Source organism: Varroa destructor, unplaced genomic scaffold, assembly GCF_002443255.2.
Source record: "Varroa destructor unplaced genomic scaffold, Vdes_3.0 BEIS01000001.1, whole genome shotgun sequence".
In the NCBI taxonomy this organism is placed as follows: domain Eukaryota; kingdom Metazoa; phylum Arthropoda; class Arachnida; order Mesostigmata; family Varroidae; genus Varroa; species Varroa destructor.
In genome coordinates, this window is record NW_019211454.1 from 47,567,620 (window position 1) to 47,594,925 (window position 27,306).

The window sequence follows — 27,306 nt, forward strand, 5'->3', positions numbered from 1 at the left end:
AGCTGAGTTGTCCTCTGAAGCTACCTGGTTCTTTAGATTTCCCTGTAAAACTGCCATCTGAGTCAGTCAGTTTCGTAAAAACGTCATTTACCTTGGTAAATCTAGCGTTGAAGGAGGCAAAATTGTGGGACAAGTTGTCCTATTTCGTTATCTGGTCAAAGAAAAAAAAAAAGTTCAGTGTAGAGCTTACGGTGAATTCGTGGGCATCTCCAAGGCACTTATGAATTTCCGAAGGCAATTCGCCTTATCCAGACTTCAGTGCGGTCAAATCTCTGGAGAATGATACGCACGGTATCACTCTTGTTTTCGCTTTACCAGCAAAATGCTAGAAAAACAGCTGTGGATGACTTTACATTGTTTTTAATAAGTGTATAATAGACAAATTCAATCTTCTTCACAAAATAACTAATAACTATAGGAAAAGAACGTCTTTCTTTTAGCTGTAAAAAAACGATAGAAAATAAAGTTTTTCTCGTATATATACATATCTACTAGCACAGCTCTGATTAGTAGGGTTATTCATGCGCTAAATGCCGCGTGAACTTTGCTCAGTAGTGCACGTCTCGGTCTTTTTTAAACCCTCAGACATAACCGGTTTGAGATATGGCAGTTTTTTGTTGTCCCGAATCATATTTAATATAAGCTTAGACAATGAACGCAAACCTATGATAAAACAGCGTTAACCGAAACCACTTCGGACGCTTTCGTTGAACCATTCTAATATATATGGATACAAGATGTCGATACGATAAGTTTCTTTCTCGAGGATACGATACAAACTATTCAGGTCGAGAGTGCAGAATGGATCGTAAATCGGTCGTGATTAGGTCAGGATTTATCCAATTAGTGTTAATTCAGTATCTCTTTTAAGGAAACTCTTTAATCCTCAGAATAACGTAACATCCTTGATTGAACTAAACTAATCTGTCTAACCTATGAAGCTTAAAGTTATAAAAATAATAGTGGGGTTGTTTTTAGGACTATGCTGTCCTCTCTCTAACTTAAGCCTCAAAACGGTTTCAACCTAGATAGTTCGATCAAATCTCTAAAATAGACCGTTTTCAATTTATGAAATATATTTATTACCTTTACTGCATTGATTTCCGATCCTACAACTAGGGGCAGAAGGCAATTCACGAAGTTACCACCTAACAACCTAAGCTATTATAAGGAAAACAACCCAATGCGATGCTTCTAACGTTATGAATAGACTTTACGCACCGTTAACTCTGTCAGAAAGCTCACCAACTTTCCATAACTTAATCCTGTACAGTGGACAGTACAGGAATGAGCAAGCAACGCGTTCCAGGTCCCACGTGGTAGCAAGCTTAAGCGACTTGACAAAAAGGCTATGTATCCTTCTTAGTGCTACGCAAACCCATCTGCCACTTCTACAACCCGACAATACCAGCACACTTCCTGTACACCTACGTATTAGGCTCTGGATTCATTGCTTGATGGCATTTGCCAACATCTACAGTCTCTACTGGCGGTGCTAGTGGAGTTGATGGGTGTCCGCCGAGTGCATCGATCGATAACAACAGTGGGTCGCAGACACAATACGCTCTGCGCGTGCTTGCTTGAGTGTCAGTCCGTGTATCTAATCGTGTATTAGTTTTCTATGCACCAAACGTGTTCAGTCAGAGAACTAAAGTTCTGAAAGAACTGAAGTTCCTTAAACCTATATGAATTGCACGAGGAAGGGGTATATAAACACATCACACGAACCCCACGCAATGCGATGATAAGTAAAAGCAAAGGGCTACAGCGCTCTCTCTGTTATATCACGATGAGAGAAGACTCGAACGAGACAAGATGCTCAAGTTGACGTGCAAAAAACGCTTGCTTTAAAATATTTCGGTCGATTGGAACCTTTATTCACGCTAACTCGTGGCTTAAATAGAAATCAAATGTTAAGTGTTCCAAGATCGATTCGCTCGTGGACCATGCCGTGATAGCACATATATAGCGCCATTTCTTGACAAAGATGTCGTCTTGACACGGGATGCGAAAGCTAAGTGGCAAGCTGATACACGAATGCAGCACAGAATTCCTTTGTGGATATGTTCATCTACTATTGACCATTTACTCCTTCGGGAATTACGAAATGTAATATAATTAACGTTACGTTTTGCTAAACGACTCCTATATGAGTGAATATCAATTAGATTTAGCTGTTTTAATGGTATCAACGTGGCGTTCTCATTCAAGCAAGGAAGACAAGTGCCTGACTCAAGTATGCCGATGCAATCAAGTACTTCGAAATACATTTCACTTAACTCTATTGGCGGAAATAATTATCGACGTGTCCACCAAATCACATTTCGACCTCCCGTATCGCATTCTCACTATTCGTTTCTGATACCCAGAGATATAAGTTTAGACCCCAGTACCACGATCCGTGACGACCCACTTTGCTATAGACTCATTTAATAGCTGAAGTTTTCTCTGGCCGTAATTCCAAGACCTCGCTGACCATGCCTCCGATAAAAAAGACAAACAGCAGTTAATTAGATCTGTAGGTGTACGACGTTATACACCATCGATATTTGGTTTTGCGTAGTGACTACAAAACCCGCATACATGTGTGGGTCGCTTAGAGAAAAACCGGTAGTGCTGGCGAAAAGCCGACACCTTTAATCCGTTGCTCGGAACGGAATATCTACCGTGTCACAATAGTAAAGAAAGGCTGAGTGCAATGCATCTTACAAATCTGGTATTTACTTATTCGTCAAAGCTTCCGACTAATGCGCATCATTCGAGAAGATAGTGAAGATCATACAGGAGACAGGATAACTCGCCCCTACTTTTTACAGCCTATACAGTTTACGCCGAAGTGTCAAAACACTCTTTGGCACGTACATTTTCGACTTTCGACAACGCGATACGTCAAAGATAGATTTACGGGTAGTAAGGTAATTAATCATAATTTTGTTCCAGGCGTTTTGCTGCAATAAAATAATAAAAATGATGACTAAGCAGAATTCGCACTTCTGGAAACTAAATTGATATATACGACAAACGGCTTCTCCTGATCGTCTAAGCAAATGATGCGATTACAGTGAGTAACTAGAAGCCTTAACATCTATCAAATACATCTGTATGGTTTGTTGTCGAGTTCGAGTTGGTCAATGGTTACCATGAACACTTGGTTGCATACTTCCAGCTGTTCGTGCGAAGGAGCCGATATGCCTTTATTGCCAACGAGGTAGAAGTCAACCACAACCTTTGAACAAATCTCCATTTCTCCTCAGAACGAAGGATGAGCCATGGCTAAAGGGGCGCAGATCACGGCATGGCTCGAGTATGCATGAGTATTAGAGGCTTCTGATAATAGCCTCAAAATGACTTAGCCTCTTTCTACCTCTTATTTTTTGTTTACCGCCAGTGCCAGACGCAGTCAGCTGAAACTAATTCACCCCTTAGCATCTATCCTCTCAAGGTCAATTCTGTCGCGCGAGGGGTAAGTTATCACCAGCGCCACCTGCCAGTATCAGCTTTAAGTCAATACCATTGGAGACCGGATGGCTCACAGAATTCAGTCGTGGTCACTACCCAGCCCTTAAGACAGCCGATTTTCACACTTTGCTGGTATGCCCCATTCAGGCTCAATTCATCTCATAAAGCCTTATCGACCTCCGGGCGCTTTTGGCTTAGAGCACTTTGGTCTAGTTTGCCTTTCACCCTAACCCCGCTGCTACACCCTCCTCCACCACCTCTTTCCCTGCGAGGTACATAGCAGCTTCTTAGGTAGCACAATGGCAAAAGTGTGGAAAGTACATGGAATCTGCCCTTGAAATCAAGTGCTTTCAGGACCTACGGCTATCGTCGGGCCAGAGGGCGCGAGGCAGCTCAGCAAACGATCGTCGACGACTTCGCAGCAGTGGGAACTCATTCGTTCACTTGAGGTTTTCCGTTTCTTCTAGATGCAGCGATGCGATACGATACGTGCATACAGGACATATACATGTTACAGCGGATCTTCTTAGCGGATGTATTACAGCTGGTATCTTATCGATATGTAGATACGCCACCAAAAAGTAGACTGACGTGGCGGGTCAGTCGCAGTTTATTCGTGGACTGACTCACTGGCTGCCTGCCAAGTGTAGGATTCATAGCGGAAAAATGCGTATTTAGATAAGTTTTAGTTCTGACGAAAGGGAAAAATTGGACTGCTGACAGATGATGTATGGCTACACGAATATCGAACGAATGCTCCGGTAGAATTTGTTTGAGAGTAACAACGAACTCTCTAACGTTTCTGGCACGACAACAACAAATGATGAGCCAACAATGATTTTGCAAAAGTAGGTAGAAATGACGGTACGGCTAAGGATAGTGAGGTATAGCGACTTTCTCCAAGACCATTTTTCATCTCTTCCTGATACAGTTAAATGTGTAATTACCTGTACTCTGACAGAAAATGGGAGAGATGTAATGATCTGTTCGTCATTCTGAGTCACGATTCGTCAATCTGTTAAACACTCGTTAAACCTTGGTTCAGTCACTGCTAGGAACGACTCATAACGAAAGACTGGGGTCAATTTAGATGGAAAATACCTATTTAATAAATACGACCTTAGCCAAGCGGGTTTATATGAAGCTCAACTAAACAACTGAGTACGTTTTGTGCTCCTTGATTTTGGCATCTTTGCCCACGAAAGGAATGCCTTCTCATTTTGCAAACGAAATCGCAGAGATTACCGTCGTGTTAGCAGTATCTTCTCATTGTATAGTAAGCCCTATTATACCGTATTACACAGCTGCTAGCCTAATATATGCTAAGTAATGCTAACAGAGAACAACGAAAATAACACAAGAGAATCTGACATTTGTCGAACACAGCAGCCAAAAAAGCAAAAAACAACAGCGACAACAAGACATCGCTCGGTGGCGACAAGCGCACTCGGCGTTATGTCGACGCCATGAAGAGTAACAACAGCAATGAGTCCTGTCCAGTAAAGGACAATGGCATTATTACTATCATCAATAGCCAATACTACGGCCATCAGAACCGGGAGTTCAATGGATTAAGCCGCTACTGGCGTCTCGTTGGCGTTCTCATCTCATTGCACGCCTCCTGTAAAACATCGCCGTGTCATCGTGTCTACTTTCGGCGCTTCTATCCGACCGTAGACGGCATAGGGTCAGGTCATCTTAGCGATGACAACTTTAAGAATCACAGCACTTTAACAAGCACATCACCACAAACAACAGCAAAAAGCACGTCAACAGCAGACGTGTCGCAAACAGACGTCGTAAAGGAATGAACTGAGGAGCGCGATTTCTCGTGTTCGCCAGGTTCGTCCGGCTACCTGGCTGCCTCTGGTTTGCCAACCTATATCCTTTGGTCAATTTCTCACATTTTTACTATTACGTTTACAGGGCACTAAAGTACAACACAATATAACTGCTTCTATACACACATTAGCTATTTTTGAAGGCGATGTGATGTCGAAACTGAAGCCGGACTTTACGGTCGTTCTTAATCGCTTCTTTCTATTTTGGCCCGTTTGTAGCTTACACGCGATAAGGACGGAAGAGGTTGGGGCTTAGAACAGACATATGTGAATTAATCGTATAAACAAGTTACAACGTCAATACGTCCTCCGCACTGACCCCTTCAGAGACAGATAATAGCTTAGAGCCAAACATGCGCACAAAAACCTGTTGAAGCAGACAGGCGTTTCTATATTGAAGCATATCTGCGCAAAACTGGAGGCAACTAACACTGGTCTAACAAAAAACGACTGATAATAAATACTACTCGATACAGAGCAGCTATTACAAAACACTGGCTAAGAGTACGGATACCGGAAGAAGTAATAGCAAAAACAGGACGTAGGCGCACGACCCAGAAACCAACTGAATCGAGCTGTTTCGGCGGCGAACAGCCGGGCATGTTCATGGCCAACGATTTTTGCCTCTGACTCGAAATTAAGCCCCACCAAGACATGATAGTACGTCCTTATGCTATATGCAACAATAAACACAGCGCAATGATGCCAAGCAGTGACATACTGCGTCTCGTGTCAATATGATTTGTATTTTCTTATTCAGCTCCCTCGTTTGTCAATGACATAGGTCGGTGTTGCGGTGCTTCGTCCATTCAACAATAATATCATCAACGCCTCGTGCATATCACTATGTTTTTAATAATAATAATAGCACGCTCGAATAAACATTGTCGTCGAAAGGCTCTCGCAAAAACCTTAGGTCGAATTGTTGCTTCTACGAAACTTCGGCTTGACTACACCAGCCAGGTTTTTCCCTATAGTGATTCTCCTCTGTTTCGTCATATCCCTTATTCATCAGAGACAGGTGCAAAATGCCCTGAGTCTTCCCCTAATCTTTCGTACGACTCTAATCGCTTAAGGCCGCAGATAAGACGAACCACACACTGTGCACAGCCATAGCTAACACAGCAGCGCTCGTAGAGGTCGACAGAATACAATTACTGCCAGGTTCGGTTAAGATCTTCTCAGTTATAAGTGAACGGCTCAGAGGTAGGATGCCAGTTATCTACAGCAGCCGCAAAATCAGCTATCACTACGATTTGTTCTAGTACCGCTGCTTTGTAAGCTACTAGTATTTATTAGTACAAAACGTTGCAGTTCTTGGCCTAATAAAAATCATTTGAGCTTCAATCAACCGCCACCCGTGAAATCTATGTGTACAAGCGAACTGATACTCAAGATATTCGCTAAAATTTTACGGCAGGCTTCTAATAGTGTTCCATCGACGATAGCCAGATTCAAGAGAATTCACTCCTATTATAACGACAGCTCCTATTGGCCTCTTCCCGATACCAATACATCATTCTAATGATCTTGTTACACCTGATTGCGCTAGCCATAGCTGTTTTCTAAGTAAATCAGAACGCAAAATGAATTTCTTGCCGGTTAACTCGTAACTCTATTGCAGGTTAGTGTTTGTTCACGTCTGAAACATTACCAGAAGGATGGTTATTTACGCAATTAACCAAATCATCACAAATGTACAGCCATAGTGGCAGTCTTGTACAATAGACGAATGACGCCCTAAGCTAGTCCTTGATCCTGGTAATTCATTGATGATGAATTCAGCTCCTCGCTGACTCGTTCCGGTAAAAGCACTGCACAGGTGCCCTTATCCACCAGTACTGAAGAGCATCCGGTGGAAATCAACAACTACAACGACGTCTGCTCCAGCCGGCGTGTTCTCTACACCCTCAGCAACACCATAGAGCGTTAGCAGTGAAGCAACCAGGTCGCCTGCCATAACGAGTAGCGTGTTTAAAAATTTTGGAGGCATATGTCCTGAAAAAGCAGTACATGATACGAGGTGCGATCAATGCGCCCAAACAGGTGCGTATGAGCCGAATCGAACAGATAGGTCAAAGTGTGGCAGTCACCAAAGTAACTGAAACAGACCAAATAAGGACCATCTGTGATGAATTAATTGACCCTCGAATGTAAGAGAAATGGCTATTTAAAAGTGCGGTAACCTGTCGAGGGTTTCAACCTGCTGCTTTTTCCTGTGCGTGTTACTTTCAGGTTACGCTTCTATATATTTCTCTAATGCTTTGGGTGAGAAATACAAAACAAAGCTATCTGCTGTCGGATGGAATTTCCGTCTTGGCAATTGCATAAATTGCGGACGAGTGGGTGTTACCATAATTCGCGTCCGCATAGAGCGTATCTATTGACGATAGGACAAAAAGGTTTCAGCGGGCAGTCAAGTAATTGGGAAGGTATGAACAGTAGTAGCAGAAGCAGGCAAAAAACAACGAATGCAGAGTGTAAAAAATGCGCCAGAAAGAATGCGCCTGGCCCGTGTTGAAGTCACAAACGAAAAAGTCTTATGGGATGCTAACGCGGGTTGGGTACGCCCGTAAAAATGGCTTATCAACTAAAACGTTGAAGCAAAATCATTTTCAATGCGCCTCTAAAGTTGATACAATTGAGGGTCCACCGGGGGGCCAGCAGTAGATTTTCAAGCAAATTGGGAGCCACGTGATCATCAGTATCGGTTTTGTTATCACTATTGAGATAGCAATACTCCTAGCGAAGCATTCGGCCGAGCTCGCATTATCTATCTCTTTTTTTTTTTTTTGCTACCGAGGAATCTTCCAGTAGTTAAGATTTTGGCGATAGATCTATCCTAAGCACTGTGGCGTATACGCAATATTTGTCATATAGGGTCATGAGCAAAGCCGGGCTCGACTATCACTGCCAAGGTTAATACCGTTTTAGGCAATTCTCATTGACAAACCGTCATACCAGTTCCACCGTTTAGCGCAAAACAATTCAATATATGCACTGGTTACTGTTCATGGAAGCAGCTATACGCATCAAATTAGCGTAGTGGGCAAATTACATAGATGTACGGGGCTAGTGAAAATCATGTAAAATGTATTTTAGCTAGCAAACAATGACGACACGGACTCACACCACTGTGAGGGTGGTAACGCGTGTCCGGGCGCGCTCCGCAGACACGTTCCGTTTAGGTTCTATTAGAAGATTAAAAACGTAATCATTTGGCACCACGATCCAAGACAATGGCGTCCATATTAGCAGCTGAGCCAGCATCGCAAGCGGGGTGCGACAGGCAACTACTCAAACGGTTGACAATGATTTCTACCTATGAGGTCATCACTTCTTCCAAATCTTTCGTGCACGAGCTCAGTCTCTGGCGTCGATGTGTGGCAATAGTTTATATTGGTACTATTATTGATAGTGGTGCTATAGACACATGTATGTTATGTATATGCCGGTACTTGAATATCGCCAAATGCCCATCCGAAATCGCATATTTGTATTATTGATTGTTACAAGATCAATATGCAACTTATTTGGAGTAAACACGTGTTAGTCATAAAGGTGGTTCAACTTAATAACTGCCTTTAATAACATTCTCAGTGATGAACTGTGCGATCATGTAGGTACACGAAACAATAGAGCAATGATTTCTCTTGCTGAAACATTTATCTGCCAATGTACATAATGTAGACTGGAAGTTTGTGTGCGCCTCTCTTTTCAAGCGTATCTTTTCACATATAATCAGTATGTTTATTATGTTCGAACGTTTAGATCTAACCTTTATTCTACCAACAGGACTTGTGACTGTACCCCTTTAGAACGGACGCGCATTTTCTATCTCACTATGTATATTACAACGGCAACCAATAAATTTAACCACTCGCATCAATATACGTCAACAATAACGTGAAGAACAACATTACAGCCTGTCAAGCAATGATGCAATTTCACGCAGGGAAGCTGCTAGTCAATCACATCGATACAAAGCTAAAACGACACAAAAAAAAGAGACACCGTATAATAAAACATCACCAACGTTATCCAGACGATGTCACACGAATAGTTAGAGGCGCCACTGATGTCGATTACATTTCCTAGAACGTCCAATCAAGCATGTGCGTTTTTAATTAACAGCTCAAGCGAGCTAATGACTGTACGCACACAAAAGTATCTGCTTAGATTTATTCCACAGGACCGCCAGATCATGTAGTTGAGCCCCACGCCTGGCATATCGTGCATCCGTCATCAGCCCCTGAATCGGTCGTTCGCCGGCCTGCTGTTGCAACCAGCGCCCAGCGCTTGATAAGCAGACGTACTTCCTCGGACAGCAGCATCGTAAATGGTACTTAGTGCAATAACAACAACCATTATGGACTTCTCCTGATGACCAGCTGCCCTACATCACCGAGACCCGGTCCGTAGTAGTTCTCTCACTCATCAATATAAGCCTGCAACCCACTCGATCACAGTTATATCCCACAGGGTATACAGCCCATAAGCTACTTATTTAAGAAGAGAAATACGAAACAGCAAACAAATCAACGAGTATGCACAGAGTAAACGCAATGTGACTATAGGAGCGAAGAAGTACTAGGCATTAAAGTAGCCTTATTTTATTGATTCTTGAATGGTCTCGTGTTTCGACATTGGTCCTTTCGGATCATTGGCGGTGTGTCTATTACTAGAAATATTTTGCCTTCATAGCTCAAGTGGAAACGCAGCGTCTCCAGTAAGCGCCTATCATAGTTAAAAGCACATACGCTAAGAGCTTTAATAACTATCTATCATCTCACACCCATGCACACTATGCAGTCATCTAGCCGAGCCACTTATGTAACAGCAATCTCTCCTTGCCTTAATACACTGTAACTTGACAAAATTTGATCGATCGGTCTTGACGATTTTTTTAAATTTGCTTGATTCGGAATAAGCCGTTCTATGAATTCGCTCGAACCGAATAAACCCCCAGGGGTGTAAGTAGAAGCTATCGTCAACACCAAGATGAACGGATGAGTAGCGGCTACGACAACTACCAACAGATGTCCTATATTTCACAGTTTTTTTTCAAATATGACAGATGTATGTTATACAACAGAATTTCAGGCATATACGATTACCAGCGGAAAATAAGAGACAGGCTAGGTGAAAAGCCAGCTATGATACTGTGTAATCGATACAAGCCATTGCCCACATGAAGAGTCCACGTGATATAACCGCGATGGTACTTAGAATTCCACCAGCGCGTTGCACGCCTTTGGCGGGTAGCTTCCGGGAAACGTGTAAATCGCATAGCTGCTGACGTATCGAAAGTACATATGTATCAATCATAAATCGTTGGGGTGGCGGACCGTGATTAACAATTGTACATACGAGCCTAAAAATGACGACCCGAAGCACCCCTACGCATGCCACACTAATACAAGCAACCCGTGTGCGTAAAAGTAAGGTTTCCTGAAACGGCATACGCACTTTGTCTGCTAGGGAATCGTCACCAATGTACGGGATATCATCATGCGCGTATAAACCAGTTTGAATACATGTACAGTCACCAAAACGTTGATATCCTCCTTCTTTCTCCCTAATGATGCTTGAGAGACCATCGGCGGCCCTCAGCAGTCGCGCGTCGGCCTTTTGAATAAAACATAGTATCTCGTTTTGCTGTTCAATTTCCGACATAAAATGAAATTACTCAGAAATACAGTCGATTAAAGAAGCAGCTTTTGTAGTTTGGTGCGTGGTCTCTGAAATGTTCAAAGAAGCTTTTACAAGTTTTGTATGACATAAGATTTAAGTCGATTATGCTTTTTCGCTAGTCATTACAACGATATTTTTCTCTCTAATACCATAGTGCCAAAATGATGTAGAGATCGGGAAATATACACCAGCTTTAACATACAGCCTCTTTGATGTTTTTTTTTGTATCTGATTAACCGAATCGGTAAGGTTTTTGAAAACTTATGGACACTTTGTATAGTGTAACAGAGAGCCGTTCATTCTGCGGCTCTTGGAACCTACTTGTAATTACGAATTCCACTGCAAGCTAGCTGGCGTAGAACAACTATTGGCATCTAAATACATTATTTCTTTGCCCTAACGTGTGTAGTACGCACACAATACTGGGAAATCCCAATTTGAAGTTATTCATTGTGGCAGCCAAGTATGATGTGTGGTTATTGGGTCGCATTAATCCAGGACGGCTTACCATTTTTTGAGAGATCAAGTTCTTGCAACAGCTGCCAGTTCCCGATGTCTTGTGGAATCTCTTGAATCTCGTTGTCTGAGGCTGAAAAGCTCCGTAGCTTCTGAAGTCGAAATAAATGCTGCAATTTGACACAGCAGAAAAGCACAGCATTAGAAACTTACCGGCAAGATCCTGAAGATTTTAGTTGATCAGAACAAAGAGGTGGCCAGTCATAGCTGCGTGCTTAAATAGATGAGTCAATAGGTGGTTAGCTTACACCCGAATGGAATAAAAGTCAACTAAATCTATTTACAATTGATTTTCAAAAACCCAACATGACAAAAAAACGCACCCATCTATTTATCCTTAGCGAAATCCTTAGTGCAATCTAGATATGATTTCGGGAATATCGACACAAATCCACGGTGATTCTAACCTGTAATAACACTCACGACGTGACGCTTGACCATTTGGGTACTATCCCCTCTTAAACAGGGGTGACTTTGCCTAACGATCTCTGCTTCGATCCGTTGCGATGCAGTATATGAAATATCTATGTATATAATATTATATGGGGTCTTACATAATTATCATGCGCCCCCTGCATCGCTATCCAGTAAAGTGAGTGGCTGAAGATGGTGGTTCATAAATTTTTATCATCATTTATTGACAGCATCTTTTTACTAGACAGTAACTCTTCGTAACCAATATTGCGTGAGTCAGGCGCGCGTTTGTCTGTATACATAGCAGTTATTATTATTATTATTATTATTTTAAGCTGTTTTCATAATTTTCTCAAAATAAGGTAATCCAGTAGAAAAATGTACATACGGTCAACGCGAAGCCTGTGAGCCACGATCAATCATCCATTTTTATTCATTATCGCGTTTTATTAAATTTCCTTGCCTATTTTCTTCGTCGTAACCGCCGACCTAGTTACGCGGCTAGCCCTATGCTGCTACCAATTACACAACAGCTACGATTTGTGTTTACAAAGAAACCTCAGTGGCTCACGCTTCACGATACGCAAGAATCAAATTGTTCCAGGTCCAGGTGAACCTGCTGGTATTCAGAATGCGGACTTGTCTAACGCAGACCGTACGGAACCGTACAAGAGTCCTCGGCGTATGAGTGCCTGTAAGCAACTGTACGACCGTATAGCACGGCTAATGATTTAGCCTATCGGCTTGTAGAGGAAAACTATTTATACCGATGATGTCACTCCTATCGCTGTCGTCATCGTTGTAACTGCCGAATTCTGGGTTTTCGGCCGATAAATCCCTATGTATTTCTAAGCTATGTTGGTGATACGCTCAGCAAATGAACAGACTATGCAAAATGTTTACTCGAGTCGTCGGCGTCGGTTCACGCCGAATAGGCTCAATTTATACGAGAAGCGAGCTCGATCGATAGCCGAAAGCAAAAGCCGGCAACTTGCTTGTTTTGACCTACCCAACCTCTATATATATTTCAGTTAATGCTATATCAACTATACTGAAAGTACTATATACAAGTACAAAAGATGGATAAGAAGCTATACGTATAATAAATTGAGGATGCCAAGCTTATGCCCGGCATTTCGTCTCCGAGGTAAATGTAAGTCTCCGATGGTACGGGTAGGTGGACGAAAATGGCGAACAGATTAGCAGCATCAAGCACAGCAAAGGACACCTCGGAAGGTATCGGTGAAATGTGGCAAAGCCCAGCGAGTCTAAAAGCGTCCAGATTATTCATTTCGGTCATGAAGAGTTTATGATAATCTTCACGTTGACGACTGATGATGCTAAATTGGCAACATATCGACCCAAAGAGAGAACCTATACAATAATTGCCGCTAGAATTGCGACAGTAGAACTACATGGGATAGACTATTACATAGATGTGTATTTCTTTCACAATCGCTGAGGTTACGGATCGTAGTTTTCCTAAACCAGTAACCAGGTGAAACATAAATGTAAAATCTGAGGAAGTGGTATGTCCTGTAAATGCTCAGCTGAGTCGCGGATTTAAAATGCGGACGGGTTTTCAAACCTTCGTTGCTTACAATAGTCTCTGTGTTTACAGAACAAGCCACAGATGCACACGAATATTTGCCACGGATAGCGAAGACAGTCACCTGCAAACGCGGTATGACCGCGTTCTTAAAATCGAGATAAATGTCAACAGCCCAAACCATTAGATCCTACATCTGATCGACTCACTGATATGACAAGCGACGATATATATTCTCTCACCAGAACAGCACAATCAACTTCTATTTAACTTGCTGTCATAACATGTACTATGCTATCTTTATGTATAGGTTATTTAACGTTCACAAGCTGATTGATCCAATGGCATCGACTGCAGTGGCAGCACGGGTTCCAACATCACGCTTGTTCTCACAGATCGGCAACATAGTCAAACCTTGCCAGTGGACAAACGCGTGACTGTTCCGCTAGTCGTATCACGGTAGCAGAGAATCGGAATCAGTCGTGGCGTCATCACCATTTTGGAACAAGTGATTCGTACGCGTGCTCCAGTTGCCACTTCTGGGCTAACTGTTACTGCGTCTCGTTCCAAGCCGTCAGAATACGTTACCCCTTTTAAATCAGCCACCACCTCACAACCTCTACACGTATCCCAATCGTAAGCCGAATACAAGCTGACGGCTGCTTTTTTGTTCGAACGAAGCATTTCCAAATAAACACTCGACTGCTGAACGCGTTCTTCTCGTCGATAAATTAGCCATAGAATATACATCGACATATTGAAAGTTGAGACTGACAGAAGAGCGTGCAGGTAAATAGCTTTTTTAGCGACAAAAAATGTCAACCAATCAAGATTTTTATGCGTTTTTTTTCCTTCTTCCTTCCATATTGAACTCGTTTCATAGTCAACTTCTATTGATCCTGGCTCCTCTCTAAAAAGTCAAGCTTTTATTATTATTACCCTCTTTTCCAAATCATTATACGTGGTTATCAATATCCCGATTCAGCAAGTTCTCTTAGCTAGTATGAGTAACCCGGGCCATTGCCCCCGCTCCCGATACTTCTGCCATTCTGCTACTCCGGTTTACTGGCTCGTGCTCGTTGCACTGAAGAAACGACGTAACGACTCGATTTCATCTCGGAAACTTACTGTTTACCGTAATCGTTCGTTCGTTAGCTTCATGGCAGCTTGGGTCATTTTTGGACAGAGGGCTCAGGCGTTTAATTTCGTCGGATGTGGCTACCGGGCTGGTGCTTGTAACAGTCGTGACCATAATGCTCATTACAATTATATACTGACTGTCGCAGTAGTCGTACTAGACTAATAATGATGGCTATAGCGCCCGTAGCAGTGCTCATAATCGTAGGTTCCTTGTGGAGGTAACACTGCGCCATGTAACGATACATGTACAGGCAGGTAGACAAATAAGACGCAAATAAACATTAAGACACTAAGTTACAATTATATATATATATATATATATATATGATCAGAACGGCAGGCAAAATAAATCCGCAACCGTAATAAGCACCTCAAAGGTCATGGAAGTGTTACACGGTCACTTGAAAAGGGGGCGACGACGTCCCAGCCGACATTCCCCCTGACGCTGCCAATAAGAAGGAGCATGACAACGATGAAAACGTGATGTGAGACGCTACGAGATGGCAGTCTATTTGATTGGCTCACCTGGCCTAGGTGATGGAGGCGGCGCCGGCAACGGTAGAACATAGAAGCCACATTGAGGGATGATGTTGCGAGGCTTACAACTGCTGCGATTGCGGCGCTGGTACTGGGCACATATAGCAGATGAATTGGTAACGTCAGCTAGAATCGGTTCCTGTGGCGCTAGTACTCGCGCGCGTTCACACACAAACTAGCACAAACAAGATTGCTAATGAGTCCTTTGTTGACGCTTCTATTGTTACGTTACTTATGTCGCCGTGGGCGCCGCTGCCGGCGTCGAAACTTGATAATTTTCCATAACTAAAGCAACTAACGTTGGCTATCGCACTCACCAGCCGGCTAAACGATGTTCCCTAGTGTTTATCCTAACTACTTTCTAACCATGCCAGTCTAAACCACAGGGGCGAATGATCACTCATTGTCATCCATTGAAAAATATCAGTTGTTCACGACGGCTGATACTTCTAACAACAGGTCATCGCCTTGTGTGTGCGCATATTTCATTTATGCGTACAAATATCATCGACTCTAATCCACAATTCAGGGACGACAAAGCAACAAAGAGCACGGACTGTCCATTCATAACAACTTCCTACAAGCCACAGCTCTGCAACAACCAGGAATGTTTCAGGAACGCCGAATACGTTAACTAAGATGGCATACGGGACGTTGACAATGCAGATATTGGCACATGTCGGAAAAGCAAGAGCGAGCCCTAATAACGATTTGATTTTTGCTCTCGACTCGACTTCGGCCCTACAAAGGACGTTCGATGCTCTCGCGACCTAAACGGACAAACGTCCAAGGCGAAAGGACCGCCAATATAACCGAGATAGCAGTAAGCTGTGTATTACAAAAGGAAACGAAATATGGATCTTGGTAATTCGGTGGTCGAAGAAGGCAAGCGAATCTGAAAGACATTTGTGGTATTTTCCGACGACGGCATACCGCTGATTCTACGCCTATATGTCCACGTCTATAGGCGCGCTATATAAAGAATGAGTATCAACGCTAACCTAATAGAGCAGGGCCTCCTTCTGATGTACAGGCAAAGGTAATGGTGGTAAAAATATCAGCGACGGTAGCTGTAACGAGCGTTTAAATGTAGCTCATTCTATGAAGCGGTAACAACAACAGCAGCAGCAGCAGCAGCAGCTGCTTTATATTTAGAAGCTGGAGGCATATGACACACGGTCAAGATAAGCGTCATAGATATGCGTTACGGATTCCGGACCCTATCAGCCATAATGAACACAACTTACCGAAGAATGCACACTCGAAGCAAATCTAAAGCTGAAAGTTCCCAAGGAACGACTACGAAATTAACTTAGATTTAGATAACTAGGAACCAGAAAGCCTTGAATACGCAGCACACCTGCGAGCAAATCAAGTATAATATGTGCTAAATAAGGTGAAGTTTTATGGTAATTTTTTTTGTAGCAGCTATCTTTCTGAGTCGCTATAATTATTTCATAGATCTGTAGAAACGGCCTGCATAATCGCTTTTTTCGAGAAATTTAGGCCACATAAGTAGCTGTCAAGGGATGCTTTTAATTATAGCAAACCTGAAAGTTCATACGGTAGACAGTCAATGCATCCATCCATCCATCCATCCATCCATCCATAGAGGTAAAGTATTATCACTGCTAAGATTTGCTTTATGCTGAACTAAGGGTCGGCTACAGGCTGATTTAGGGAACAAAAAAAGTAGTTTCAACTAATTAGATATTTAACAAGACCTGTGTCTAAATTATTTTACATTTACGTTTACTGTAAACCTGATATAAGTAGAGCGTTCATATAAGAGACCATATATCTCAGCTATTTTAGTTTCCATGTACATATATATACAAATTTAGCCAATTATCTAAGTGTAGAACAGTCAGAATCAAGATATCTCCGTTAAACTTTCTGCAGATGAATGGTGATGTGTTACTGATATACTAGCCTCATGGAAGCGATAGAAGCGTGACACGATAGTTAAATAGAACAATCCACTCCCGATTGTCAAGTGGTATTCGAATATGGTTCTGCCGAGCAAAAATCAGCAAAAAGCTTTAACCTTTGCGCCGTCTACTACTTGTTTTTTTGTCGGTTACTTCCGTTTGCACAATGCAATTCTGGGCAAAAGGTACAAAATACAATACTAATAACTCTCATCATTGTTATTACTGTTATTATTTGTGTTTACGCTATGGGCATTATGAAATCCATTCAGCAGCTACACCAGGCGTTCTAACGCCACGCAGAAAAACTATGTTAAGCAATGTAGTTGTTCATTTAAGTTTCTTAATTATCTTCACTAATTAATTCTAATTTTAGTTCTTTATGCCAGTGATGTTTAGTGTCAGGTGCTTGTTTTGCGGAAATATTTTGTCAAAACATTGTTTTCACAAGGTTAAAAGATAATCGTTTAAACCTAATCTACATTACTGTTGTTAAGTAAAAAGCAACTAACTTGACCCTTGGAAATAGTCATGGTCATATAACTTGTTCTTCGGTTAACAGTTGTCTGTGACAGTGGTGGGTAGGATGTAAGCACGTTGACAGAATGCCTCTAATGAACAAATCAATACAAAAATTATCGCGTCACCTTGAAAAGGTAACGGAACCAAAATATACTATTGCTTGATCAGCGACTGTGAGTCAAATCTGGCCAGTTGTGACTGTTAGTATTAGAAGGGTGTGTGAGCGAAGTTATGAAACTGTGCGGCGAAACTCATCACGGATAGGACAACCCATCACTTAGCGTTTCTCCTACAATACCTGAAAATGGCATCCGGTTTACACGCTCCCTTTTGGCCGGCCACGATAACAACAAAGGTTACAGAAAATTTATTCTAACTAGCTGGTTGCCAAAGATGAGTGAAAGATACGAACGTAAATGGTTATTAATAGGTACCTGCTTAATTATTCAGTGTTAAATTAGAAACCGAATGAATTGAACTTTCGCCATTCATTAGAATACGAGGAGAATTTTTTTTCCTAACTAGCATTATTACCGTTGTGAGAAATCAAGCTGAAGCTTGCCATCTATCGTGACTTGTCATATTCTTTTAGACTAACCTAACCGCCGAACGGTTTTCCAGTGATGTGTAAATATTGCCTGTAAGCTACAGTGCCTTTTCTTTTTTGGAAAATTTTTACGACACAGATAAGTGCCTGCTTAATGACTCGTAAGGATAATTACGGCCCGAAACCGGGCTAAGGCCATGATTTTTAATTACAAAAGAACAACAATTGCTTTGCTCGCTTTTCAACTGTTGAACCAGCGCCATTAGTCGAATATTAAGTTTAATCGACATCAACCTATCTGAGTGTATTCTGTACTATCGTAAAGAAAAAAAAACTTATAAATCCGATCAGCACGGACCGATGTTTAGCAAAGCCCCGGCTCGATCCAAGTGGAAGCTGCAGATACGCCGACGATAACCATTCGACTTGACGCCCGGAGCCCAGCTTAGCAGAAGACATGACTGACAAACAAGCAATAGCTGCTAACGGCTTTTCCTTACGCCCAGCTGAAGCAGGTCGAAGTAGATTTTGCCGATCCTCCTCCTTCGGCTCCCACAACGACGTTTACTCGTCGGTCAATAGATTTGAGCGAGTTAGCAAATGCTTCACCAGGTCGACTATAATTCAAGCTCAAATAGTCATTGTAGCATGCATGCTAGCTATATCGCGTAAATGGTAACCAAGCAGAATACTACCAGAGTATTGGATCACCTCATCCCTGTTTCTTTATTCGTTCATTAATTGATTGCTTGCTTGCGCGGCAACAGTGACAATGACTTCTACTACTTTCATTCGTGAACCGTACGCCGGGCAGCCGTGGCCGTCGTCGAGCAAGATCGACCGAGTGAGCTAGTTACGGCTAGTTAAACAGAATGAGCAGAAAAATAGGTACTCCGCTAGCGTGCGCTGCCGGTGTGCTAGCCGTAGTAGTGATGGCGGCCGCCATTGCCGTTGGTGACGGTGGTAATGCGTTGAGCTCCTGACACGCCCAAGCGGCAACGACCATGACAGTGGCGGCGGCGGCGGCGGCGGCGACGAGCGCAACAAGGGCACAAATGACGGCAGCAACAGCAAAAACCAACGCTCTACGATTGGTACATCCTGGCCTTCCATTGCTGTTACCGCTGCTACTGCTATGACCGGCGACTGCCACCACCCGGCGCACTGTTCAACGGTTGCTTCTAGCGCGCTTAAAGAAGAAAAGAAAAAAGGGAAAGAAAGAAACGGGTTGCCTCATCGTTTCTTTCTACGGCTCTTGCCTCTTGCATCTATAGTGCCAGCACGAACAACGACAGCAGCATGGCTTCACAGCATGCAGATGCCGACACAACTCAGCTGAACCGGCTGTCCCGCACGCAGGCAGCAGACCGCTGGCTGCTTTGACAGCGCGGTCGGCTAGCACCGCCGCTGCTGGGGCTGCGGTATCGTGTAATCGGCCGACACTGCCTACTGACGATTCGACCAAACGCAAGCCGCACGAACGGTGTCCGTACAGAAATAGTTAAAAATCGTCCTTTTTCTGGTCAGGAGTCAACAAAAAGGAACACGACTATAGGAAGTGGCAAAGCCGACTTTTACGGACAAGATAGTATTTTTCTCTGGCAACTAATAAGGTGAACGGAGCTAAGAAGAGAGCCGCACATTCTTTGTAGGCAAATAGAGATCAATCAAGCGATCAAGATCCGCGAGTAATATCCCACAATGCAGGCGGAGGGTAATTTGCCATCACGACATTATTGTTGTGATCATGTCGCATGTTACCACGAGAATCGAACACCCTCTTGTTGTGGTACGACAGCTGTAGCAAAATAATGAACTGTTGAATGCAATCAGCTGGCATCTGCCGTTGATCTATCTATTATACGATGTTTACTTGATCGATTATCTGTGATATTAGCTAGTTGGTCTGCATGCGCTACATTCCATATCTTACCTGTGACTCTACCTAACCTACGTACCTTGGGCAATTCGCGGATGTGGTTCGAGTCAAGCATGAGCTGCTCGAGACTTCGGAATCGTCCAATATCCTCGGGCACATTCATAAGATTGCTGTGACGCTTGTCGACACATTCGACGCGGCGGTTTGACCCGCGAAAGATAGGCGGCATACATCGGAACATGGCTCCGCTCTTGCTGGTGATTGCGTCGAGCACGTCTGGCTACGGCAGACGGCCCGCGTCAACAACGGCACCGGCAGCAGTTCCAACTCCAGCTTAACTGATACCTTTATCGGCCGCTGCGACGACCCTACGACGACAGGGAACTTCGACCACGACAAGGGCGGCCGCGGTGGATCTGGCCACTCGGATCACTGTTTCGCTGGCTGTTCCCACCACCGAATCCGGCGGCGGCGCCGTCTGCCGTAAAAGAGCCCAGGAATGGCGCCGAGCCGCCTTAAAGACGGCCACAATAGCAGCAGCGATGATGACGAAAAGGAAAACAATAATAGGCTACTAAAGCAACGCCATCGATTATTATGGTTGTAGCCTTTAAAGTGTAACTATAAGTCGCAGTAGTGTAACCGTAGCACGAACGCCGCATGCACGAAGGCGACGCACGGGGTTTCGTTTAAAAATCCGCCAAAATCGAAAAGGGTAGAATTGTTTTGCACGAAACTACGGCGGCGAACGGTCCATTGAAAGGCGAATAGCCAAGCAAGCTGATTGGAAAGTGAAAATCGACTGCTAAAAGATATGATGATCTCATTCCAAGTTCCGTAAAATTTTTGACGGCTGAGGTAACAAACGCCGTATGATATAGCCGACTGATGGCTCAGAGGTAGTTTTTGAAGAAGATTTAAACCGTTGCTAGTACCTCGTCAAGCAACGAAGATTAGACTCCGTCAAAAATACACACAGTTTTTATAAAACAGTATAGAGGTTGTTTAGTAGGCATTATTTTGCTTCTTTTTACATTATAGTACAATGCGTTATGTCTCTCTCGATGAATATGTATGATACTTTTTCTCTCTCTATCTCGCTCGTTGTTGGCTCTGCACAATGCGGCACCACTGTGAGACAAGCGCAGTTAAAATGCGGGGCACCCGTGTGAAAACCAATTAGAGGGACCCGCCTATCCCGTGCTGGCTGTACGTGGTATTACTGGCTGTTTGTTGTTACCCCACGATTGCCCTCTCTCTCTGTGCCACCACCCACTACAAACAACAACAACAACAACAATGACAATGACAACGACAACAACAACAACAGTAATAACAGTAATCAACTTTAGCTGTAGAAGATACCGAAATGGACCTCCGCTATCTTGTCGATGAATTTTGCTCTTGAATGAATAAACTCGTTTTGCGAATCACAATCACGCAGGAGGACATTTTCCCAAGATTGCTGTGCGTATCACCTCCCAACTGCACGAAACGCGAAAAGGCTAACGGAGCTGGGGTTAAATGGGATAGCTGGAGGGTGTCATCTTGTCGCCTCCGGGGATCAGCTGGCACCGTGTTTTCGTGTCAGCTAGCGAGTGCGGACGATGTCGATTACGAGTGCTTGTGACGAGAAGACCAAAACATTCAGTTACTTATGTCCAGCGAGCGACTTTTAAAGATAACTTATATAAGCAGTTTTTCTATTTCTTTTTCTGTGGAGTGCACACGCCACAAGTGGGCTTCGACTGCTCGTAGGATTTTAGATTACCGTCAAGTGGACATAATACCACCTTGACCACAGCAGAATAAACACACTCGACAAAGGCACCAAGAATCGCCGTAGTCTGAACGTTCACTCCCTCGGATTGATATTTTTGACTGGGCCGTTCGGCGTTCCCTTCATACGACCACGCCGATGCTAACTGGTGCTGCCGGCGCCGCCGCCGTCGCTGCTGCTGTCTTCGCCGCCTCAACGTCGGTAACTCCGGACGCACGAGCAACGTTCGACTGACACTAAAAGACCGCGCAACCAATTATCCTTTGCAGTGATTTTCGTCAAAGACACGTTTTCCTTGTTTCGAAGATCCTGTCCTTTTAAATGTTCTCTCTGTTATCTCTTTTTGGCATCACAGCACCGTCTCCAGTGGACGAGAGCTACCAGGGCTATTGTTCGTTTTTTATAATTGTGTATTCACTCGTTCTGTTTCTGTATTAGAACGATGTCCTAGCTCAAATCATGTGTTACGTGCCAGGTTTAGCTCGCTGAGTAGGCGCGTCGCTCGCTTGCTCGCAGGTTCACTGGGACGGTAACTGGCCAACTGAATCAGTCTGACCTAACAGACAACTGGACGATGAAACTTACTCAGCAGTCATTTGTCGCTGTGTGTTAACAGTAGCGAGTAAATACAATGGGATTACAGAAAGGCTGACTAACCGGCAAATGAATGAAATAGACAAGTATCACACCATTACGGCATTAGCAGCAGCAGCATCAGTCGCTGCGGACACCGCAAGAGACACCGTCACTGAACTAAATAGTAAGCTGCCGGTGACAGCGGCCAATGCCCCGTCGTCGTCACATGCCCCTCTCCTCTCTTTGTTGTTGTTGTTGTTCTTTTTCTTTTGCTTTTCTTCTTACAGTGTTGAACTAGCTGGCACAGAAGGACAACAAGCACACTGTCACGATACGGACAACAGGTACAAACGCTCGCCTGTATCCGGTACTCCGTATCCAGTGTATCTGTCCACGGGATCGTTGAACAGTCATTCAGTTTCTATTCAAAACATATATTTGATCGTCATTATTGCGTAGCGTTGCTTCTCTAAATCAAGTTTCGTTTCACCAGCAACATAGCCAGCCCGCGAGCTTTTCACTAGCTACTCCTTGCAGCGAAAACCTTGCTAACACTTCACTCGTTATCGGCAACGTCTCCTTTGTCTCGTCGTAAAACTTCACCAGAGGTGCTCTCGCTATTCGCCGGTGCTGCCACGGCGAGCCTGTCGCACCGTGTCACCGCCAGACAATCGAAACTACAGCAATTGGCAGCAGCACCGAGGCTATCGTCGTTGTCTTCGTACTGCTGCCACCACGACTGTTGCTGTAGCAGCAGCAGCGCCACTCTACAACGATAGTCTCAGCACCACCGCTCCAGCCACTACTGGTAGCTGCGATGCAATAACGAGACGGCGCCGATTAGGACCGCAGCAGCGCACCACCGCCACGGCTAGTAAGAAAGAGGGGGACTTCTTACAATAGTTGACAACAACACACATCGCTACTCCTGCTACTGCTGCTGCTGCTGCTGCTGCGACGGCTGCTTATGGTGCCACCAACACCAGCCACCATAACACAACCCTGCACCACTCTCACAACAAACCGCTTCTTCTTTTTCTGCTTCTGCTATTCGATACAGCTGCCACTACCATAAGCCCCACTGGTTCTATAAGTTGGCTGCACGGCTGGCTGCAAGCAGCGCTGTCCATTGGCCGTTCGTCGGCTCACTTCGTCGTCAGTCGGTCGCTCCGGCAGCGCCAGCAGCAGCAGCAGCAGCAGCAGCAGCCGCCGCCGCCGCCGCCGCCGCCGCGAGTCGAGCTTACTGCCTGCTTCTCGCGCTGACTCTCCGCCGATGTCGTCAGCAGTGACGACGACGATGACGACGATAACATCTTAGTGGTGACGGCGGCAGCAGCAGCAGCAGCAGCATTCTCTAGTGCTGCTGGTTGATGTTGCCGCTACTGTAGCTGGTCACTTCTAGCTCGATGGATGATAGTGCCCGCTAATAAGTGTTGACTGCGAGTGATGGCGATGGTCCCGCGCCGCCATTGCGTTTGCCAGGCAATTCGTCCGTCGATTTGCCGCCGCCGCCGCCTCCAATGCTATTGCTGGTGAATAGTGGGGCGTGGAGGGCTGAGGTAATCAGACAGGCGCTGCTATTTGATGGTTGGTTAAGGTTGCTGCCGCTAGTGTTGATGTTCGTCTTTTGCTCTACCGTCTGCCGTAAGACAATAAGAACTGGCATTGCCTAGTTCTTGTTGGTGTTCCAGCAGCAGCCGCGATTGATTGTAGCGCTGTCGTCTGCCAACGACCAAATGGACGAACGAACTAGCGGGGACTAGCGGAGCAGGGGTGAACATTCAATAATAGAGAAAGAGCGGGCGAATCGAGGAAAGACAATCCTGTCTGTTTATATATAGCTTGTTTTTTTTCTATTGTTTTTGCCCCCGTCTCTCACTCTCTATTATGGACACTAACACGCAAACTGTGTAACAGCAGCAGCAGAAGTCAACTCTGTCGGATAGAAAACAATAACAGAAATAATGGCGCGGTTGAAGGGGATTTGCCGTGATTATAGCAGCTGCAACAGTTCGCCACTGGTAGCGATAACGTACCGGACGAACCCAATTTTATATACATTTAGATGGGAGACGGGGTAATGACGAGGGCCATACGTAAGATTACAGCAGGACCCTACCGTTTCTTCGCGCCATCCGTCCCACATGCTTCTCTAGGTTGCGGTATTAATGATGTTTAGGTTTTATATATTTGCTTGTTCGTACGATCTTGTTGATGGCGTTAAGAAGGAATATATCTATACGAGATGAGCCGATGGAATGTTTATTTTCGGATATACGACTGTTGTTGTTTTCACAGGTCCGCTCAATGTCGGTGATGTAACGGCGCCAACTTATCGAACACTTTAGCAACCCAAGCAGGCAGACCGGACATTGCCAATAAGTAGGATAAACGCACGTTTATGTGTCTTAAATAGTTCGCCCAATTATTAGGAGAGAGGGGCACATTTGAACATTGGAACATCAGTGGGAAATCTTAGGGAATATCTTGTTATTATTGTCGTTCGGACTTCACCGACATAATTCGATTTCTTACAGCCGAAACTAACCACGCACACAGAGATTCGGAAAACGGCAAAGTAAATTTTGATCAACTTTTTAACACTCATATTGGGAAAACATAAAAGTAGTAAGGGCTACCGTAGCTGAATGCGTGGGCAACAGTAGCTACAGCCAGGTCTTTATAAAATATGTTTAGAGATCATAACAGGTTGTAGATGTTGGCTTGACCAATCGTAGCTTCGCATATGCATAAAATAGTTTCTGTTATTATTACGTGCAAAACTCACGAAGGATGAAACTGTCGTATATATACTGCTTTCATCGCGATATGTTTCGGTTCAAGCCAGTGGCTCCATTATGATCGGCTCTTTTATTACAGTAAACAGTTCTAACAGTTACTATTGTAACAAATTCTTACGTAATCCCACAGCTAATTAAATTAAACCGTATAGAAAAAAAATAAATCTTGATGCTAATATGGTGTTGTTTTAGCGGTACAGCGTAAGGTTTAAATTTGCGCGCCGAATGCCCTTTCGAAACCGAAACGATTCAACGGGTTAGTTAGTCTTTTTGGCAGACTCATTGCTCGTGCTGCTGCGGCGGTGATATTTGTGAGTGCAACTTTTGTTAAATTTTGTCTTGTTTTTGCTGTTTTCTAATGTGATTCGGGCCAGCTGTGATTTAGGTGTATCTGTGCAGTGGGTTGCTTCTGTTGATAAGGGCGATATTTTTCGGAAGAGGTGGTTAAAACATCTATTATTATTCGCCATAGCACCACGTGGAACATCCACTTAGTTGTGGAGTTTTATTGCTATCTTTAGGTCCTCCTCGGTTTTTTTGTGTAGCAACGGAGTGGTTATTTTATATTTCGTGTCGATCCACTTAATTCTTGGATACTTTCTTTTGGTGTATTTTGCTAATAGTCCGTTAGTGTTGATGCCATAAAATGGCTGTCTTTACCAGCTGTGCAGTGGTAGCACCAGTACAAATCGGATTTAATTTTGATCTGAATGCAGTATTTAACGGTGTACGGTTCTCTAGTTTGCAGCAAAAATGGCCCGTGGAGGTAAGGTCATCCCTAATAACCATTTCCGTAAACACTGGCAGCGCCGTGTAAAAACGTGGTTCGACCAGACGCAGCGGCATAAGCGCAGGGCAAACCACCGCGCTATTAAGGCTCGTTTGATCGCTCCGAGACCTACCGTACGTATTTCTATATAGTTTTTTGTTGATCGCCGTGAACGGTATGTAATGCCTGTGTGAGTTTCTATTATTATTAGTGAGTGGTTATTATCAATGAAAAACCTATATGCAATTTTGAGTATCACTTCTATGTCACTGCTGACGAGTCATTGTTATTAATTAGTGCGTACTTTTCGGATAAGTGTCGGGAGGTACTATGGATAGCGCAGCATACTAAGGTGTAGGAGATCTAGTTTTGCATCAAGCTGATTTTTATTGATGACAATAAGTGTAGTAAAAGAGGACCATTTGAATTTTATGAATTAAACGTGTTTGCTAGGTACCCTTTGAATATGCAAGTTCAGCTTACTATTTCCGAGTTAGAGATGTTAGTTTCCTCATATTTCACCCGAATATTTTTAAGCTTCATAAGCTAGTTACTTAAATGCACTGTTTTCGTTATGGCTGCAATAATTTAGAGCCTGCTACGTCCTACAATCACCTGTCCGACTCAAAAGTACAATACAAAGCGTCGTCTGGGCCGCGGTTTCTCTCTTGAGGAACTGAAGGGAGCTGGCCTTTCGGCTGATTTTGCTCGTACCATCGGTATCTCGGTTGATACCCGCCGTACCAATAAGTCCGTTGAGTCCCTCCAGAGGAACGTTGCTCGTCTGAAGAACTACCGCGCAAATCTGATCCTGTTCCCGAAACGTGCTGGTAAGCCTGTAAAGGGCGATTCCACTGAAGAAGAGCTTAAGCTTGCCCAGCAGTTGAAGGGCGTTGTTATGCCAATCAAGCGTTCGGTTATTTCGACAGAGCAACCCCGCGTGGTTACGCAAGAGGAGAAGGACTTCCGCGCGTACAACGCACTTCGGTTTGCTCGTCACCAGAAGCGGGTGGCCGGGCCCCGCGCCAAAAAGGCTAAGGACGAGGCTGACGCTCTCGAGGCGAAGAAGTAAAGAGCCGAAACCATGTTCGCAGTTCAATAAATGCGAATTGTTCAAGAGATTCTTTGTCTTGACTTTTTGTTATAGGTATTATTATTAATTGTGGTTAGAGTCGGCAAAAGTCGTCTATGGGTGCAAATCGAGGAAGTAAGCTTAGTGTAATGGGGTTTATTAACTACAAAACGCGGAGCAAAGTATTTAATGATAGAGTGTCATTACTAGTAATATGTGAATATTTACTAAAGCGCTGTGACAAAAAACTCATTTAGTGAAACGGAGAAAACAAAGATT

General features: G+C 43.9%; 2 protein-coding genes across 18 annotated transcripts in view; one reads left to right on the forward strand and one right to left on the reverse strand.

Annotated features, from left to right (window-relative positions):
* LOC111242981 (protein lap4-like) overlaps positions 1–23,529 on the reverse strand; it is an 81,199-nt gene extending 57,670 nt beyond the window's left edge. For 4 of the 16 annotated variants that reach the window (XR_015319267.1, XM_086977641.1, XM_086977650.1 and 1 more), the window contains exons 1-3: positions 20,109–23,526; positions 15,139–15,241; positions 11,503–11,620 (exon numbers count right to left, since the gene is read on the reverse strand). Coding sequence is in view for 14 of the 16 variants with exons in the window: in XM_086977641.1 (XP_086833767.1) it covers positions 11,503–11,620; positions 15,139–15,241; positions 20,109–20,188 (301 nt within the window). In the remaining 2 variants the exon portion in view is untranslated. Of the gene's footprint in view, positions 1–10,769; positions 11,042–11,502; positions 11,621–11,833; positions 11,853–15,138; positions 15,242–20,108 lie in introns of those variants that run through there. The other 12 variants (XM_086977645.1, XM_086977652.1, XM_086977651.1 and 9 more) reach the window with 9 other exon arrangements.
* A 1,833-nt stretch (positions 23,530–25,362) lies between these two features.
* Positions 25,363–27,074, forward strand: RpL13 (ribosomal protein L13). Of its 2 annotated transcripts, none has more exons than XM_022787835.2 (3): positions 25,363–25,497; positions 25,928–26,089; positions 26,548–27,074. In XM_022787835.2, the coding sequence occupies exons 2-3, from the start codon at positions 25,940–25,942 to the stop codon at positions 27,025–27,027; spliced, it is 630 nt and encodes a 209-aa protein (XP_022643570.1). In that variant the 5' UTR covers positions 25,363–25,497; positions 25,928–25,939; the 3' UTR covers positions 27,028–27,074. The 2 variants fall into 2 exon arrangements, with proteins under 2 accessions (XP_022643570.1, XP_022643571.1); XM_022787836.2 differs by having other exon boundaries at positions 25,486–25,626.
* The last annotated feature ends 232 nt before the right edge of the window (positions 27,075–27,306 follow it).

Bases quoted from the DNA above. Each gene is read 5' to 3' on its own strand.
- RpL13 (XM_022787835.2), top strand. From the start codon at position 25,940: ATGGCCCGTGGAGGTAAGGTCATCCCTAATAACCATTTCCGTAAACAC. The intron at 26,090-26,547 runs GTACGTATTTCT...GCAATAATTTAG, and splicing joins TGATCGCTCCGAGACCTACC to AGCCTGCTACGTCCTACAAT.